The sequence below is a fragment of the Ambystoma mexicanum genome, chromosome 2q, assembly GCF_040938575.1.
Source record: "Ambystoma mexicanum isolate Mex_15411 chromosome 2q, UKY_AmexF1_1, whole genome shotgun sequence".
NCBI lineage: Eukaryota > Metazoa > Chordata > Amphibia > Caudata > Ambystomatidae > Ambystoma > Ambystoma mexicanum.
This window is the reverse complement of record NC_090924.1, coordinates 1,297,607,517-1,297,627,509: the sequence shown is the minus strand read 5'-3', so window position 1 is coordinate 1,297,627,509 and position 19,993 is coordinate 1,297,607,517. Positions and strand designations below refer to the sequence as shown.

Genomic DNA, 19,993 nt, shown 5'->3' with positions numbered 1-19,993 from the left:
ACATGTCTTTTGCTATCCAAGACTAATAATAATAATGTAGCATTTATATAGCCCCTCCTAGCCCCTGTAATCTCCTCCTTTGGCATTTCCCACCACTTCTATGCTGACGACACTCAACTCTTCCTCTCTTTCTCCTCTTTCTCAACTGACCTCCACCTAAAACGTTCTTCCTGCCTTACTGCCATAAAGAACTTGATGTCTTTCTGCTTTCTCTCCCTTAACACTGACAAGACTGAAGTCTTATTCTTTCCTTCAAACTTTCTTCCTTCTCCCTCTCCTCCGCCTTTCATTCACTTTCCACCCTCCAATCTCCCTATCTCTCTCCATGCCCGTAACTTAGGCATTCACTTTGACTCCTCTCTCTCTTTCTCCCACCATATCTCGCTCACTTTTCGCACCTGTTGCTACCACCTATTCAACAGTCGCAAAGTCCGCCCCTCTCTCACCTTCCATGCTACCAAACTTTTAATCTCCTCCATTATCTTCTCCCGCCTCTTCTACTGCTCTTCCTTATTCTTTGGTCTACCTACTTCTCATTTCGCCCCCCTCAAAACCATCTACCACTCTGCTGTTCCTACTCTGTCTCCTTACCACCCGTGACTCCATCACTACTTCCCTCTCCTCTCTTGGCTGGCTTCCATTTCACTCTCAACTCAAATTTTACTTCCTCTGCCTTGTCTTCAAATCACTCCATGGTCTTACTCCCCCTTATCTCTCCTCCCTCATCTCTTTCTACTCCCCCTCCTGTTCCCTTTGGTCTCCTGACCATTTCCTTCTCACTGTACCTATGTCCCCTTGTGCCCTCTCCCGTTTCCGCTCCTTCCAACTCCTAGCCCCCCTGCACTGGAACTCCCTACCTCTTACAATCCGCTCTACCCACTCCTTCTCCTCATTCTGCACCTCCCTTAAATCTCTCCTTCTCCACTCCCCTCCTTGAAACCCCTTCCCCTTCCTGCCTCCCCTCCCTCCCTTATCCTTCCCCTTGACTATTTCCCTTCCCTCCCCCACCTCCCCACTCTCTCTCTTCCCTCCCCTCCTCCTACCCCTTCACCCGTCCCCTCCCTACCCAGTCCCACTCCACTACTCGCCCTATTCCCTTCAGTTAATTGCTCTTCTTGCTGTTTTGTTGACTGATTCATATTGTAACTTTGCTTTGACTGTTATATTGGTTAAGTTTATGTTTTATGTATTAAGTTGTTCACTTGTACAGCGCTTTGGTGTAAAGCGCTTTATAAACCAATAAATACAAATATAGCGCTACGAATCCTCGGGTATCTGAGCGTTGCTTATTATTACCCATACCCTGGGTTCAATCCTTTTTAGCCAACCGTACGATGAGTGTTTTCCCCTTTAGCATTCGCAGACCCAAATCCAAATCACCTGAGGCGTACCACAGGGATCATGTATCTCACCTACTATATATAACATATTTACCAAGCCACTTTTTGACAAATTGGATAGACTGGGTGTAACCTACATGAATTATGCAGATGATACCCAGATCCTCATACCCCTTTCGGGCAATTTTGTTGAAGACACAGCTCTGGTAAACAAGATTTACCTCCTCATTCAGGCATGGATGGCATCTCACTGCCTCTGCCTGAATGACGACAAAACTGAGATTTTGATACTGGGCTCTGATGCCAACTTAAAAAAACTTAGCCCCAATTACACTGCCTTCAACATTGACGGCAATGTAATTAAAGCAGTAACTGTGGTAAAAACATTAGGATTTTACCTAGATTCTACAGTCATTAAAAAAACAAGTTAGCGCCATGGACTCATCAACAGCATATAACTGCAAACTTATGAGGGCATGCAAACCATTCCCCTCCAATGTCAACTGTATCACACTTGCCAATGCGCTGATAATGTCTAAATGGACTACTGTAACGCCAATAAATACATTTTCAATAAGATGCAAACATTACAAAATAATGCGCTCAGAGCAGCCCTGAGCATACCTAGTAGAGAGCTCATCTCCAACATCAGAAGAGACCAATGTTGGCTAAAAATTAGCGACAGAATCCTTTTGAAAACCGAGTCCCTTACTTTCAAGTGTCTGAACAATGCTGCACCCCCATACCTCTTAGACCGTATGGTCAGAAGAACCCCGACCCGCCTCACTAGATCATCCAACTCCCTCTGCTTAGAAATCCCAAGATTCAAACTTTCCAAATCTGGAGGTGCCAGCTTCCCGGTAAAAGCAGCCCTAGCTTGGAATGCTCTCCCCCTAGCCTTCAGAACCGAACAACCATACCCCAGATTTAGACGCAACATGATAAACATACTTTGAGCCAATGATTACTAAGATTGGTACTCTGCACAGCTGCCCTAGGCACATTCTGCGACTCTACTACTTTTACCGACTTAACTTTTATACTGTATTATTTGATGACTTTGCACTTGCTCTGTATATTATTCCTACCCACTGTACTCAATTTGATATGTTGTAACTAAGCTTTAAGTATACTTGTCTCTGTTGCGCCCAGCTACCCAAGGGTTTGGTGCGCATTACCAAATAAACAAACTAACACAGTGTGTGGTGCTCATTTAGCGACCTCAGAAGGATGAAAGGCTGAGTTTGGCCCTGCTGGGATTCAAACCTGCGTCAGCAGGATCTGCACAGATGTCAAAGCGAGCGCTCTGCTCGCTGTGCTATCTGACATAATGCTAATGCTTTCAGCCGACGCCACAACCATCGACCACTGCTGCATGACGCTACTCTCGGGCGCAAGATATCTTCCTTGGCATGGGCCAACGTTGTGCTTTTATTTTCGGTAAACTAGCACAGTCCTGTATCCCAGTGTTCTATGATGATCCGCTTTTCTGTCTACCCAGAGTATAGCGATTGTGTCTCGTGTCTCGTGACTCATGAATAAATCTACACCACCACTTCTCACATGCCTCTAAAAAAAGTGCTAGTTGATAGAACACGTCCACTGCCACCAACCATAACTAGGTGATTGTCTATGTGATTTAAGTCACAGGCGCAGAGAGAAGTGGGATACGAAGTATCCCTTTGGCACTCCACCGATGGTGGTGTGTGCCAATCTCTCAGACTATAGAGTTTTGGGTGAGACACCAAGTATAAGAACTGTAGTTTACTTAAGAATATAGAAAGAGTCTTAAAGGAGGACCCTAGGGGTCTCCAGCAACACTGCCCATAAGGAGCAGTAGTAAAACACAGATGCCGTTAAATCCATGGAGCAGACAGACTCCATAGTCCAGGTAGATTTACTTGAACTGGAAAAAGGCTCCACTCATTCAGGATTAAAAGAAAAAGGTCCATAAGTCAAGCAAAAAGTGCTAGGGGTCTCACTAGGAGAGGTGATGAAGCACAATAATGATAAATCTCCCTAACACTGATCCCAACGCCACCTTGTGGCAAAGGCCTTGAACCCCTTTCCCCCATACTATGCCCTCCTCCGCCCCGTGTGTGCCGAAATGACAAAAATGTAGGCCGGCAAGAGAAGATCCAGTTTACCTCTCCAGTCATCCTACGGCCAAGGGGCTGGTGATCCAGGCTGCCACAGTCAATACTAGGCCTTCCACATCAACTTTCATTCTCCCTACTGATGTGGAAGGTAAGATAATTGATGCCCTGGCCAAAAAGGTGTTTTCAATGGGCAGTATGGCCCTAAAGCCGATAAATGCATCCTGCGCATTTGCAAAATATACCTTTTGGCCTGTGGGAAAGCTATTGAAGAAGCTTCTCAATACATTTCTGAAGGGTATATACGTGAAGGCTTCTTAAGGATTGTGGATGATGGACAAGAGGTCACCCAGCAGTTCTTGCAGATGGGCCTGACGTCGCTGACGGTGTCAGAAGATCAATGGCATCAACTACTGTTTTGAGTAGACGGGCATACCTCTTCAATTCAGGTTTCTCGCCTAATTTCCCGAATAATTAGCTGGATGTTGCCTTTGATGGCGAGAATCTGTTTGGGCCGAAGGCAGCTGAGTCCTTGGAAATGTTTAAGGACACAAAGCATGCTGCAAAATCACTGGGCCGAGCTGTGCGGCAGCCGACAAAACTGCATTTAGTTTAATTTCTAGAGGACGGGGGTACAGACAGTTGTGTCCCCTTTGGCAGGAATGCACAGCTCTCGCAGCCCACTCTGCCCAGGCAACAACAAAGGCGTTTACCATGCTCTGGAAGGGGCAGGAGAGCCTCTAATGGCCAGTAGACAGCTGCATCAACAGCTGGGATAGCACTGCCCTCAAAACCGTTGAGTTCTCCCCATGTTTCACCAATTGGAGGACGCATAGGTGAGTACGGCCCCAATAGCAGAATATTACCTTCGATGCCTGGGCTCTTTAGCTTGTCCAATGGGGTTTCTGTTTGCCTTTTCCTAAAGAGCCCTCTGGACAGAACACCCCCACCACCTCAGCAACGAACAGGATTTTCAGGAAGAACTGCAAGCCCTACTTTTGAAGGGTGCTGCGGAAGGGGTACCTCCCGAGCAGAGAGGATCGGGCTGGTATTCCCGGTATATACTGGTACGCAAGAAGGGGTCGGACTTCGTCCAATCTTGGACCGCAGGACCTTGAACAAGTTCCTGAGAAAGGACAAGTACAAGATGGTGACGTTGAGAGAAATTCTCCACGCTCTCAGACTTCATAATGTTATTTAACTAATTGCAAATATAGACTATATTTAATTATGATGGACTAATTAACTAAAAAGGATACGGAGTAAACAATCTATCTCTATATATATATATATATCTATCTATCTGAGGCTTGTGGAATCTGCTTAGATCACATGCTGTGCATAGGCCGACATCTAGTGGAAGCTGCGGAGTATTACAGTTTTTCGAAATTCGAAAATGGGCGTCGACACAGGGCGTGCCAGTAATACTATCCCTAGTGTGACATCCACTGTACCCAAGATCCCTCACGCGTCTAGGATCCTCAGATTGTTTTTTTCCGCCATACTGGTTGGAAGCATTTTGCGGAGTCCCCTGGCCTTAGCCATACTTTTGCTAAAATATTAATTTATTTACATCCTTCCCCATCCCAACGTCGAACTTTGACACTCGACGCCGGCTGGAGAAGAAATCGACCGTCGGCGGCTGCAAGACGGATTTGGGCCTCGGAAGGCCTCTGGCCTCGGCCCGGGCCTTGGAAGGCCTCTGGCCTCGGCCCGGGCCTCGGAAGGCCTCTGGCCTCGGCCCGGGCCTTGGAAGGCCTCTGGCCTCGGCCCTGCAAGTAGGGAGAGTGGGGGGTTGGACATACTCTACACTCTTGGTATATAGGTACACCTTATACATTTCCTACACTTAACAGCCCGCTGCCTCAAGGTGCGTATGGAGGGTACCCCTTTTCAATTCTGCCCCAAATGCAATTGCAAATACCCTTGGGTCGACAGGCACGCCACGTGCAATCTCTGCTTGCCGAGGGACCACCCCGAAGCGAACTGCAGAGCGTGTAGTAGGTTTAAACCTAAGATACTTAAGGACCGTTCGACGAAGCGTTGGGCCCACCACGCCAGGCAGGCGGCCATGGCAGCGGAGGGCGCCTTCAGCGACGGCAGCGACGCCGTACTTTCGGACGGCAAGGGCATTATGGCGTCGAAAGACAGCCGAGCGCAAGTCCCCGACCTCGGAAGGTCGTCCGGCAGGGCGGCTATGGGGAAGAACCCTGGCGACACAAGCGCTTCACACACCACACACACTAAACACACGAAGTCCAACCGAGACTCGACTACGTCGAGTTCTCGGAAAGAGGCACAAACAGAACGGTCCGATTCGGTGTCCTCTGGGCGTTCTCGATAGAGATCGCCGCATGACTCCAGGCAATCATCCACTCTTGCCAAGAGTGCCTCGCTCCCTAGGCTAACAGAAGTTCGATTGTCGGAGGACGAAGACGACTTCCACCCCCAGGCCGCACTCCAGGAGTCCCCCCACTCACGGGGAGGGGGAAAACAGCAGAAGAAGCAGCCTTTGCACTCTTCCACACCTGTGAAACACACCACTCCCCCTAAACAGACAGACAAGATCAGGTCTGCTGATATGTCTAAAACCAGCAAATCTACTCAAGATAAATCCACGAGACTTGCTGAGAGAGTCATTCCCAGTTCCAAAAAATGGTCGAGTGAAGACATAGATATGGTCATGTCAAGGATGTCGTCTTTGGCTGACCTTTTACGATAAGAATCCAGACCATTTCCTTTCGTATGATCCCCAAGGGGCGACACCCTCAGGCTCTAACTATCCTATCCCCCCCGAGTAAGAAGCCCCGGATTGAGACACTGATGAGGTCTACAGACCCCTTCGAGGTACAACCATACTCACGACCATACTCACTGTATCAAGGAGAGGCTCCTTTGGTGAGCACCAAGAATTTGGCATGGTAGAAGAGCAAACCGGGACGGGCTACTATGGGGATGATGATGAGGACCAAGAAGAGGAAGAGGAAGACCCTGAAACCTACAGAGTAGATTCCCCGGTAGAAAACGAAGGCCCGGTTACTGACTCCCCTGTCGATAACCAACCCCTCCTAAACGAAGTTCTCGCACGTGCAGCAGAACATTTCCATATTGACACCCACGGTGTCCAGGAGGAGAGGGACTTCGCAGAGGAGTTAGTGGGAGAAAGGAGGCCTGTTGCCCAGACCATCCCTATCCTTAAGTCCATTCAGCGAAGAATAGACCCGTCCCTGGTGAACCTGAACCTCACCAGAGCAGTCAATCCCAGGGTTGAAAAACTTTTCAGGGCAGCCCAGTCTGACCCTCTCTATATAAGAGGACAGCTGAAGCCAGACTCCCTAGTTGTCACTAACACTCGTAAGAGGGCTGGAACACCCTTGTCATCGTCCGAAGCTCCTCCCGACAAGGAGAGCAAAAAACTATATGGTTTCGGCAGGAAAGTAGCCTCAAAGTCTGCCTATCGAACAAGGATTGCAAACTCCACCACCCTGTTGGCCAGCTACAACTGCCATCAGTGGGAAGAAGTCGCGGCACTCATAACCTCTGCTCCGGAACCTTTAAAGGGCCAGTTAGCTCGGATTTCCGCAGAGGGTAGAGCCGTGTCTGGTTGCATTTTGAAAGCAACCTTTGACGCCACGGACAACGCAGGCAGATTGATAGCAGAAGGCACTTTATCAAGAGACATGCGTGGTTACGGCAGTCTGGTTTTAAGGCAGAAACCCAGGCATCATTGTTGGACAAACCGGTGGAAGCCGATCTGTTTGGTAAGGCGGTCGAAGACGCACTGAAGAATGCCCAGGACGAATACGAGACACTCAAGTCCCTTGGCCAGTTAACCAATAAACCCCCTAACCAGAGAGGGAATAGTAATTTTCGTCGCCCACGCGGCCAAAATTCCCAGAGAGGATCTAACTATTCCCAGGGGCAGGGTACACAGTGGAACAACAGCCAACAGTCTACCCAGGGTTACGGCAGAGGCAATGGAAGAGGTTTTGGTAAAGGCAGAGGCAGCCCCAGCAAGGGAGGCGGCACGCCTCCACCAAAGCAGTGACGCTCAGTGACGCTAAGCAGAGTGTTCTTACTTTAAAATCCCTTTAATTTCACAGTTTCTGAAAGGGCTCACTAATGTGTTCCCTCCGTTCAGGGTCCCTTCTCACGCAACCTCAGTAGGGGGACGCATTTCCAACTTCACCCAGGCTTGGGAAGGGATCACATCAGACAGATGGGTGCCGTCAACAGTATCCACAGGGTACTGTGTAGAACTACTGCAGCGTCCCCGGAACCATCCTCCACGACAAAGAGTACACTCTTTACAACATCAGAAGATTCTTCTCGAGGAGATCGCCATTCTGCTAGAAAAGGACGCGATAGAACTCATCCCGGGACACCAGGTAAACAAGGGTATTTATTCAACTTACTTCCTTGTGCCAAAGAAAGACTTGACAATGCGCCCAGTATTGGGACTTATGGCCTGCCAACAAGTATGTCAAGCCCCAAAAGTTTCTTATGACTACGCTACAAGAGGTAATCCCCCTCCTAAAAAAGGGGATTACATGGCAACCTTGGATATGAAAGATGCTTATTTTCATATTTCCATGTTCCCAGCGCACAGAAGGTATTTGCGCTTCAAGGTGGACAGTCGGCATTACCAATTCAAGGTACTGCCCTTCGGGATAGCTTCGGCACCAAGGGTATTCACCAAGGTACTGGCGGTGGCGGCTGCACAACTACGCAGGGAGGCAATCCCGGTGTACCCTTATCTGGACGACTGGCTCATAACGGGGGAAACCCCAGTAATTTGCAGGACAAACATTCAAAGGACTATCGACCTCCTCCACGAGTTAGGCTTCTCAATCAACGAGAAAAAGTCAAGCCTGGTGCTAAGCACCTCCAAACAGTTCCTAGGAGCAGTCCTAGATACTCAAGAGGGGTTGACCTTTCCTTCAGAGGAAAGAATTCGGAATATACTACTGCAAATTCCGCATTATCAGTCCGGTCACCAAATAACGGTACGCAAAGCAATGCGTTTACTGGGCATGATGGAGTCATGTATTTACCTGGTCCCCCAGGCGCGCCTGCGCATGCGTCCCATGCAGGAATGGTTGGCGAAACAGTGGTCTCAGGCAAGTGGTCAGTGGGACGATCTAGTGGTCGTTTCGCCAACACTAGTACAAAGCCTTCACTGGTGGAAAAGAGAGAATCTCGCACAGGGGAAACTCTTTTACGATCCCGAAGTACAGGCAGTAGTCACTACCGATGCATGTCTGACGGGGTGGGGAGCTCACCATCTCCACCACACAGCTCAGGGTCTCTGGTCTCCCTCAGTGGCCAAGAACCACATCAACCTGCTAGAGCTTCTGGCAGTATTCAGAGCACTTCAAGCGTTCGAGCCCCACCTACTAAACCTGTCAGTGCAAATCCGGACGGACAGCACAACAGCCATGTTCTACCTGAACAAGCAAGGAGGGACTCGTTCGCCAAATCTGTCCAAGCTTGCCCAGAAAATCTGGATATGGGCACTCAGACGGAACATCTTCCTGTCATCACAACATGTTCCAGGGGAGCTCAATTCCCTAGCGTATGCTCTGAGCGGAGACTCCCTCCCAGAGGAACACGAATGGGTTCTACACAGAGAGGTAGTAGAAGATATCTTCTCTCAGTGGGGTTTCCCCACTATAGAATTATTCGCCACAAGCGAAAACAGACAATGCCCAGGATTTGCATCCAGGTTCACCCAACCAGACTCCCAGGGGAACGTCCTAGTTGCTCCCATGTGGGCAAGACAACCGTGGTTCCCACATCTACGCAGGATGGCGGTGTGCGAGCCCATCAAGCTTCCAGCCTGGTACAACCTACTGTCCCAGCACCAAGGTCAAACAATGCACCAGCAACCCAACTCAATGAACCTGGCAGCATGGCTCCTGAGGTCATAGAGTTTGGACACCTCAATTTACCACAAAGATGTATGGACATCCTAAAAGAATCTAGGAAACCAAACACAAGGCACTGTTACTTTGACAAGTGGAAGAGGTTCGTTATCTGGTGCCAGAGTAGACAAATCAACCCGGTTGATTGCACTCCTTCCACTATTGTTACATACATGCTCCACCTGCTAGATTGGTTTTTAACTCACTGAAAGTACACCTGGCAGCCCTGTCGGCATACACCACTTCTCATAGCAAGGTCTCGTGGTGGAAAATACCAGTAGTTAAAGACTTCATGGAAGGAGTAAAGAGACTTCACCCTCCTATTTCAAACCCACCACCAGGGTGGGACCTTAATGTGGTGCTATCCAAGCTCATGGGACCCCCTTTCGAGCCCATGCATAAAAGCAGTCTCAAACACCTGACTTATAAAACGGCCTTCTTAGTAGCTATTACTTCTATAAGAAGGGTCAGTGAAATTCAGGCTCTGTCAGTGCAGGATCCCTTCTTTACTGTCCATAAAGACAAACTGGTTTTACGCACACACCCTAGGTTCTCACCTAAGTTTATATCAAAATTCCATGTATACCAGTCCATCGAGCGTCCGGGTTTCTTCCAGGACCCTCAAAGCTCGGCTGAGGTGAAACTACACACCCTAGATGTGCATAGGGCGGTCCTCTACTATGTAAATAAGACCAGACCGCTAAGAAAAACAGATCAACTGTTTGTCTCCGTAGCTACAGGCAGAGAGGGGGATCGCGTTTCTAAAGATGCCATCTCGAAGTGGATTATTAACTGTATCCAGCTGTGTTACTCACTCTCTGAAAGAACTCTGCCTTTCACGCCAAGAGCCCACTCTACTAGAGGCATTGGGGCCACTCTGGCTTTCATTGCAAATGTACCCCTTGACACCATTTGCAAAGCAGCTACTTGGAGCTCTATTCACACTTTTACTCAGCATTACTGCATTGACACCCATTCCAAGGCAGATACACAAGTGGGGCAAGCGGTTCTAAGACACTTATTTGCTCATGACCCTTCTCACATCCCACCTCCTTCTTCAGGTACTGCTCGCTAATCTATGCAAAGCATGTGATCTAAGCAGATTCCACAAGCCTCAGAAGAAATACATTACTCACCGTAATCGTATTTCTGATGCTTGTATCTGCTTAGATTCACATGCGACCAGCCCTTCCTCCCCTTTGAGAGAAGGCGCATGGTTGCTTGTAGTCTTACCTTTCTATCTATCTGCTTGGATTATCTGTACTCCCGCTACTCCTCATGCTACCTCATGTCAGAAAAAATACAATCTGAGGATCCTAGACGCGTGAGGGATCTTGGGTACAGTGGACGTCACACTAGGGATAGTATTACTGACACGCCCTGTGTCGACGCCCATTTTTGAATTTCGAAAAACAAACTGTAATACTCTGCAGCTTCCACTAGATGTCGGCCTATGCACAGCAAGTGAATCTAAGCAGATACAAGCATCAGAAATACGATTACGGTGAGTAATGTATCATATATATATATAATTACAATAAAGATAATTATTTGGCTAAATACACGTAAAGCCTACTTATTTTTATGATGCACTGACACTCTTCCAACTGATTCAAACCATGCTCTATCGTTTTTATTTTACATTCTAGATCCATAATTGCTCTTTGTAACATAGCCTATTCACTAATGCTTCAGTAGTCGCAGCACTTAATTTTTCAATAACAAACCACATAAGATGTTCAACTCTATCGCTATATTCAAAATGAGCGACCAGTAGTGCATTAATAGTCATAGTACAGATTTTAGGAAGATGTTCATTTATACAGAGATTAACTGAATGTGTTGTTTTCCAACTTTCATTTTGTGACAGACCCATCTGATAGCATAGGTAACATTTTACTTTTGCATGTGGTGAAATTAAGGAAGTAAGGTGCTGGGAAAGTGGTTCAGTAACCACATTGGTAATAGCCTTTAATATGGACATTCCATATATATATTTCTGAGGCTTGTGTAATCTTTTTAGATCACATGCTATGCATAGGCCAACGTCTAGTGGAAGCTGCAGAGTATTACGGTTGTTGTTTTCGAAACTCGAAAAGGGACGTCGACAGGGCGTGCCAATAATACAATCCCTAGTGTGACGTCCAATGTACCCATGGTCCTTCACGCATCCAGGCCCCTTAGATTGTTTTTACCCCCATAGTGAGTGGTCGCATTAAGCAGAGTTCAATTTCAGTTAATGCCATTTGCTTATCAAAGTTTAAAATATAGATTTGAAGGGATTGTGTCCTCCGACGTATTCCACATCTATGACCGTAATCACCACAGCTGTGCTGCGTTGGAAAAAATTTCGGCGTTGGAGTCCTACGTTGATGGCGTAGATATGCTGTCCCTCGAGGGCCTCCGTCGAGAGCTGACGTCACTGGATGTTAGAAGTAGAACGCACAACGCCCGTAGCCTCAGTTCCATTTGTTCCATGAACGTGTTCGCTTCGGAATCTCTGGGCGCCTCGGTTCTTGCCTCGGTTTTTCTCCTGTTGAATCGGTTCTTCGTTCTTGGTTATTGTGAGAATCATGTCTTAGTCTTCTTCTACCCCGAGGTCGGGCTTCAAGAAGTGCCCCGACTACGGTTCCAAGATGCCACTTATGGACCTGCACAACGTCTGCCTGTGGTGACTCGGCGAGAACCACGCCATTAATGACTGCGATGAATGCCAGTCTTTGACGTCGAAGGTCTTGTGGGAGCATAAGAAGAAGCTATCTGTAGATGGGGTTTCCAAACCCTGTAAGTTGAAATCCACTGGGCTTTCGACCGACGATTCGAGGGGCGACTCTCCGCGTCAGCCTAAGTCCAGAGGGTCTCGGTCCCGGAGTGGTTCCCGCCATTCCTCTGCCTCTTCTAGGCACTCTCAGAAGCGCCATCACTGGTCACCGTCCTCGTCCGAGGACTCCGCCAGACGGCGGGTAGCTTGTCCCAACAAGCATTAATCTCCGGCGAAATGGGACGCATTTCGCAAGGAGATGATGGCGATTTTCGAATAGCAGGGCTCCGTTCCATCCGTGCCTTCGAGATAAGCCAGCAAGGAACGCGCTAGGGCCACGGCTTGCACGCCTTCGAGCTCGGGCGGTCGGTGCGATCGGGAGCCGTCGAGGTCCCTATCAGACAAGGTAGATCGCTCTAGCCTTGCCCGCTCCAGGTCCCTGTCCTTGTTGCCCTCGAGACCATTTGTGCCTGTGAGGCCTTCTAAGAAGGCATTGACGCCATTGATGCCATCGGTGCCATGTCCGTCGAGGGGCTCTCTCGAGGCTCCGCCTGCGAGGCAGTCATCGGCGCAGAGACCGTCGAAGGACATGCTCCGGGCTCTGGCCTCAAAGCTGTTGTCGAAGCCGTCAACGCCGATTCCGTCGATGCCCTGGACGCCTTTTGAGGACGTATGTTAATAGGGTTGTGCTAAAATTAATTCTGCTAGAGTTGAGGATCTAGTACTATATAGTGTGTCGTATAGATAAGAGGGTTGAGAGCACAGGATCCTAAGGCTGGCACAGTAGGCGGTCACTCGATTAGGGCACAGTGGACTAGGATAAGGCTAAAACAACTATTCAGAGGTTCTAACTTCGCTACTGGGCTAGTCAAAAGTCTAGGCAATAGTCCGAGTCAAGTGCTGTAGTCACAGATCGTAGTGGGCAATACAATGTGCTAACACGCATATGTTCACCCTGGTAAGGAGCATGGTAAAATGTGGCCTACGAACAGCAAGAGGCACAGTCAAGAGGGCATTAATGACAATGAAGGAATCCTTTTACACTGAGTCAATGGCTTCAAATTCTGATCTTTTCAAATTGGTTTTAACGACCTAAATTTGGTGTTGATGATCTTCTCTAGTTCAAGCAGAGTCAGTTCAGTAAAATGGCTGTTGTCAAGATGAACCTCCTTCAACACTTCCTTTACTTTGCCAAATAGGTTTCCATTCCCAACTCTAAAAGTATAATTGAAAACTACAATGCTATGCTGTTAAAATCGTATGGAAGGGGGAGGGTTGCCTAGAGTCAATAAGAATACCCTGTACACGGCTAAGTCACAAGGGAAGTTGTCGTTCCCTAAAACTTTGAGCCATTATAGGGCAGCACAATTCGACCCCTGATAGATTGGCTTCAAAGGGACTCAAAGAAATTATGGGCAACTATGGAGTAGGCAGCAAAGGCAAGACACTTATGGACACAGTCCTGGCTGCCTCGCTTCATACGTGCAGAGCCGATACGCCAACCCTATCTCTCGGACCTCCCTTGAGGCATGGTATATTGTTCGTAAAATGAAGAGTGCTACTTCCTTTCCTGCCCAATACACCCCACTGATACTTTATTCCTGGGAGGTCTGACATGGAGTTTGACTTGGCTAGACAAGGGGGTGAGTAAAATGGCCGATCTATTTTTGAATGGTAAAATCCGAACGTTTGAGGAATGCAAGGGGAATCTGGGTCCCGAGGAGACCCATAGGTTTAGGTACATGCAGGCTAGGCATTGGGTTCTCCACGTCACCAATGTTACACTGGCAACTAGAGAGATAACACATTTGGAATCAGCGTTTCAGGTTTCGGCAGAATTTAAGGGGTTAAGTTCAAGTCTCTATATATCAATAATCTTGCTCGATAAGGCTGAGCACGGATCGTACTGTGTGGGTTGGGAGCGTTAACTGGGTGTTATTGCGCCCTTAGAGGAATGGGAGAATATTGGTGGGGGAGATGGGGCTACAGTCTGCCCATCTGAAATATTATGCAGGTGGTATAAAACCCCAGCGGGGCTTCATTATACAAACTTAAACAATTCTAAAATGTGTTGGAGGGGGTGTGGATTAGAAGGCACACTACTTGCATGTACCCTGGGGCTGTCCTGCAATACAGGACTTCTGGTTGGAGGTGAGGTCTAAACTGAAAGATCTTTAAGGTGGAAATTCCAAATGATCGTATGTTTTGTATCTTGGGTCTCAATAACACATTACGGCAGGCCTGTACGCCGTGTGAACTTAAACTGTTGACCCGTCTTCCATTGGTGGCCAAACTATCCATTCCCGATTTATCGAGGCAGACGGAGCTCCCATCGATAAATCTTTGGCTCGACAAAGCTTGGAATGTTTTGGCAATGGGGCAATTGACTGCCAATATGAAAGACTCCTTGATGTCCTTCATGCCTATATGGGCGCCTTTTCTTAACTAAATGCAAAACCCTTTTAACGCTCTATCCTGCCCATTGAGACTGAGCATTAAATCTTGTAGATTTACCCTAATCAGATAGCCCTGTGTATTATATCACATGTGTTGCTCATACGTTTGGATTGATTTGATTGTTGGTTGGAATACTCCTGGGGATGGGGGGAGGGAGATGTAGGAATCATACACTTACCTCTGCTGAAAATATTGTATTGAAATACTGGTGGATAGCCAGAGTATGTTAAGATTTTTAAAAAAAATAATAATAAAACATCAATAAAATCTTGGATTAAAAAAAACAAAGTAGTGCTATGGGTTGGGTCAAAGCTAAGGCTTTTCTGAAGGCTGCTAGCCTCCTGGACTTATCAATTCTTGGGATGATAAGTTAATGACTAAGTTCTCCTGCGCGGTTGTCATTTGTATGCAATTTTATTGGTCTGGACCTGCGCCCTCTGCGGGTCCTCTTTCTGTCTTTTTCCTCAAAAAGCTATGCTTGTAGTGTTAGTCCATGAAGTACATGCTTCTGGGTGGGGCTTGGTTAAGGTCGATGAGTTCAGTCGACTGAGACTTAGAATGTCTGTTTTCAGGGTTTGGATCAGATTCTGAGATGGACAGATTAGAGGAGCTGTTACCTCGGTTCTAGCTGTGAGTTAAAAAGTGTCCATCAAGATATGTACCTTGTCAGTCATAGGTATCCTTTTTGAATTTACAGATCTTCTTTTGCTAGAGTTCACTGCGGTAAGAAATTAATATCTTCAAGAGTTTGGCGGAAGTCAAAAGCACTGAGAAGACCACTTGGTTCTTTTTTTTTAGATCAGTGATTTCCTTGTGGAGACAATCTAGGTTTTTTGCTAATTGTTGAATTATCAGGTTATAACAGAATGGAAAGCTAGGGCTTAAGACCGAAATGAGAACTACTTACTGTCTAAGGAATGAAATCTGTGGAGGACTCTTGCAGTACAGCGTGATGCCAAACCAATAGTAAAAGTAAGCATGCTTTGCAAGTAGAGTTGCTGATGGGCATTCGGTTTCTGAGATTCCATTATAAGCTATGCAGTGAAGGACGTCTCAGATACCAAAAACCCAGTCGTTTTTGCCTCTTCTCCCTCGTAAATGCCAGCCTACAAGATATACCAGAACTTTACGACTTGTCCCAATCACCCCACCCTCCCTTGGCAATTTACAATTTTCTTTCGTCAAGCCCTATATCTTGGGCAGAAAGAACAGCCAGGTAAAGGCGGGAAACATTGGGAAGCATTACTACAGACAAGGACTGTTGCAGATGTACACAACCATATTGAAGATGAGGATAGATCCAGATTTTATACTCTTCAGATAACTGTCTACTGCCTCACATTTCCCCTGGGGACAAGCACAAGCGCATGCAATTAGTTGCATGCTTTTATTGTAAAAAATAAAAATAAACCTGGCACCACCCACCAGTTCCCTACAAATGTTATTTGAATATGTGAAAGTGAGTCCCTATTGGGAGAAAATGCTTGAGATAACAATAAATACCTCGATGCAACAACGTACATTCTATGTTCATGGTCTGTTCTCCTGCACATAGCTTACCAGCTTACTCGTGAACAGAAAAACATTTCTCTGTGGAGCATTGGTAGTCGCAAAGAAACAAATACTTAAAATTGGAAAGGACGTAATAGACCATAATGTGAGGAGTAGGGACAGGGCATGTTGGCTCTATCCACTAAAAATAGTTTCCTACACAAAGAAGGTGCATTGGATGAATATGAAATGCTTGGCAGTACTTAATGAATTATGTTTGATTAGAAATTCACCCATTGTAGTATCGTGTTCTGTTTAGCCTATGCAAATGTATCATTCTCTCTCCATTCCTCACGTACCCCTTCTTCTTTTGAATATATGTATGTTTGTATATAGGGAAAACATTGAGTATTAAGCATGGTATATGATCTCTGTGGAATATCCATTGCTAGTCACATAGATGGGGTTGTTTGGCTACTGCATGTCCTTAGCACGTTTTTTGATGTAACCAATGTGTATGCTTTTTTTGTGTTACAAAACAAATGTAAATTTATTTTTAATGTGTTTTAACACTTACTATAAAATGAACTTTTAACTGTAGTCTTCCCAAAACACACCACACCGTGCCTTAATCAAGTCAGACTAATTATTTATTTTTTGTCATTTCAGGAATATCGGTCAGAACAATCCCTGCAAGAGCTGAGTAAGCTTGTACCACCTGAATGCAATTGGTGGGTTAACACCTTTAATTCTTCACACTCAAAGCTAATACATTGTATTCATGGTTCATTTGGATTATGTCATTGATGTTGGTATTTAGTAGTTCATACCCATCTTCAGATGGGACATGTATTCCTCTTGGGTGTCATTACAAATACAGATTTGGTTTTGTGTGCTTCCATAACATTTTGGACACCTTGTTTTATAGCTCTGACGCACCATAACTGTCATAATAATTATGGGTCTACATGTAGCATAATGTATCTGTTTGAGGAGTGACTAAAACCCTAAGGGGGTAATTCATAGAATTCAGCGCACAGGTGGCGCACGCGGCTGGCGCACAGTGTGCGCGTGCGAATCCCTGCGCCAGCCGCGTGCGCTAAAATCCATTTCTGCGCACAGCGTATTCATGGACTCCAGCCACCAAAACCAGCCGTGGCGCACAGTGGCGCAGCGACCCTGCAGCAGCGCCAGTTACGCCCCCAAGAACGCCTCTCGCGCAGGGAAAACCATCAATATACCCAATCCAGCGCAAAGGGCTGCGCTAACCCTGTACCAGCACGGCAAGCGGGCTACGTGTATCACTGGGGTGCACGGGAAGTACCTCACGCGATTGGCCCCGTGCGAGCAGGGTACGCGTATTTCAGGGGTGCGCAGGAAGTTACACACGCGATTTCCGCAGGGTACGCGTATCTCAGGGGTGCGCGGGAAGTGCCACACGCGATTTCAGCAGGGTATGTGTATTTCGGGGTGCGGGGCAAGTTTCACATGCAATCTCAGCAGGGTACGTGTATTTCAGGGGTGCGCGGGAATTGCCACACGCGATTGGGCCCGTGCGAGCAGGGTACGCGTATCTCAGGGGTGCGCGGAAAGTGCCACACGCGATTTCAGCAGGGTACGTGTATTTCAGGGGTGCGTGGGAAATTCCATACGCGATTGGGCCCGTGCGAGCACGGTACGCGTATCTCAGGGGTGCGCGGGAAGTGCCACACGCGATTGCAGCAGGGTACGTGTATTTCAGGGGTGCGCGGGAAGTTTCACACGTCATCTCAGCAGGGTACGTGTATTTCAGGGGTGCGCGGGAATTTCCACACGCGATTGGGCCCGTGCGAGCAGGGTACGCGTATCTCAGGGGTGCGCGGGAAGTTCCACACGCGATTTCAGCAGGGTACGTGTATTTCAGGGGTGCGCAGGAAATTCCACACGCAATTGGGCCCGTGCGAGCACTGTACGCGTATCTCAGGGGTGCGCGGGAAGTGCCACACGCGACATCAGCAGGGCACGTGTATTTCAGGGCTGCGCGGGAAGTTTCACACGCGACATCAGCAGGGTACGTGTATTCCATGGGTGCGCGGGAAGTTCCACACGCAATTCCATCACGGTACGTGTATTCCAGGGGTGCGCGGGAAGTTCCACACGCGATTGGGCCTGTGCGAGCAGGGTACGCGCATTTCAGGGGTGCGCGGGAAGTTCCACACGCGATTCCATCAGGGTACGTGTATTACAGGGGTGCGCGGGGAGCACCACACGTGAATTGCACGTGTGGGTCCTCCCAGGTGTTCCCTCTACACCCTCCACGGCCCCTGCAGGTGGCTCACACCACAGGGGCCTACCCTGCACATGTCCTGCAGGCACCCCATCCACCATGGCCATGACCCCCAGCCAACCCACATGTCAACTTGCACTACTGCCCACCAACGCATGTCCCCCTGCACCCCCAGCCACCAGGGGCACCCTCCACCAGGCCCCCACCCATGTCTCCCAGCACCCCCACCCTCCAGCCACCAGGGGCAGCCTCCACCAGGCCCCCACCCATGTCTCCCAGCACCACCACCCCCCAGCCACCAGGGGCAGCCTCCACCAGGCCCCCACCCATGTCTCCCACCACCCCCACCCTCCAGCCACCAGGGGCAGCCTCCACCAGGCCCCCACCCATGTCTCCCACCACCCCCACCCCCCAGCAATGCAGGGGCAGCCTCCACCAGGCCCCCACCCATGTCTCCCAGCACCCCCACCCCCCAGCGGCAGCCTCCACCAGGCCCCCACCCATGTCTTCCACCACCCCCACCCCCCCAGCAGTGCAGGGGCACCCTCTACCAGGCCCCCACCCATGTCTCCCACCACCCCCACCCCCCAGCCACCAGGGGCAGCCTCCACCAGGCCCCCACCCATGTCTCCCACCACCCCCACCCCCCAGTCACCAGGGGCAGCCTCCACCAGGCCCCCACCCATGTCTCCCACCACCCCCACCCCCCAGCACTGTGGGGCACCCACCACCAGGCCCCCACCCATGTCTCCCAGCACCCCCACCCCCCAGGGGCAGCCTCCACCAGGCCCCCACCCATGTCTCCCACCACCCCCACACCCCAGCAGTGCAGGGGCAGCCTCCACCAGGCCCCCACCCATGTCTCCCAGCACCCCCACCCCCCAGCCACCAGGGGCAGCCTCCACCAGGCCCCCACCCATGTCTCCCACCACCCCCACCCCCCAGCACTGTGGGGCACCTGCCAGCAGGCCCCCACCCATGTCCAACTCATGTTCCCCACCACCCCCAGCCACCAGGGGCAGCCTCCACCAGGCCCCCACCCATGTCTCCCACCCCCCCCACCCCCCAGTCACCAGGGGCAGCCTCCACCAGGCCCCCACCCATGTCTCCCACCACCCCCACCCCCCAGCCACCAGGGGCTGCCTCCACCAGGCCCCCACCCACGTCTCCCACCACCCCCACCCCCCAGCAGTGCAGGGGCACCCACCACCAGGCCCCCACCCATGTCTCCCACCACCCCCACCCCCCAGCAGTGCAGGGGCAGCCTCCACCAGGCCCCCACCCATGTCTCCCAGCACCCCCAGCCACCAGGGGCAGCCTCCACCAGGCCCCCACCCATGTCTCCCACCACCCCCACCCCCCAGAACTGTGGGGCACCTGCCAGCAGGCCCCCACCCATGTCTCCCAGCACCCCCACCCCCCAGCCACCAGGGGCTGCCTCCACCAGGCCCCCACCCATGTCTCCCCCCACCCCCCAGCAGTGCTGGGGCAGCCTCCACCAGGCCCCCACCCACGTCTCCCAGAACCCCCCCCAGCCACCAGGGGCAGCCTCCACCAGGCCCCCACCCATGTCTCCCAGCACCCCCCACCCCCCAGCCAGCAGCGGCAGCCTCCACCAGGCCCCCACCCATGTCTCCCACCACCCCCACCCCCAGCAC

The 19,993-nt window shown here is 49.7% G+C and overlaps 1 protein-coding gene across 6 annotated transcripts in view; it reads left to right on the top strand.

Moving 5' to 3' along the window:
• The window catches only part of ATP2C1 (ATPase secretory pathway Ca2+ transporting 1), a 1,883,161-nt gene that overhangs the window by 528,917 nt on the left and 1,334,251 nt on the right, over nucleotides 1-19,993 (top strand). For all 6 annotated transcript variants that reach the window (XM_069648728.1, XM_069648731.1, XM_069648729.1 and 3 more), the window contains one exon: nucleotides 16,739-16,800. In XM_069648728.1, coding sequence (XP_069504829.1) covers nucleotides 16,739-16,800 — 62 coding nt within the window. The remainder of the gene's footprint in view (nucleotides 1-16,738; nucleotides 16,801-19,993) is intronic.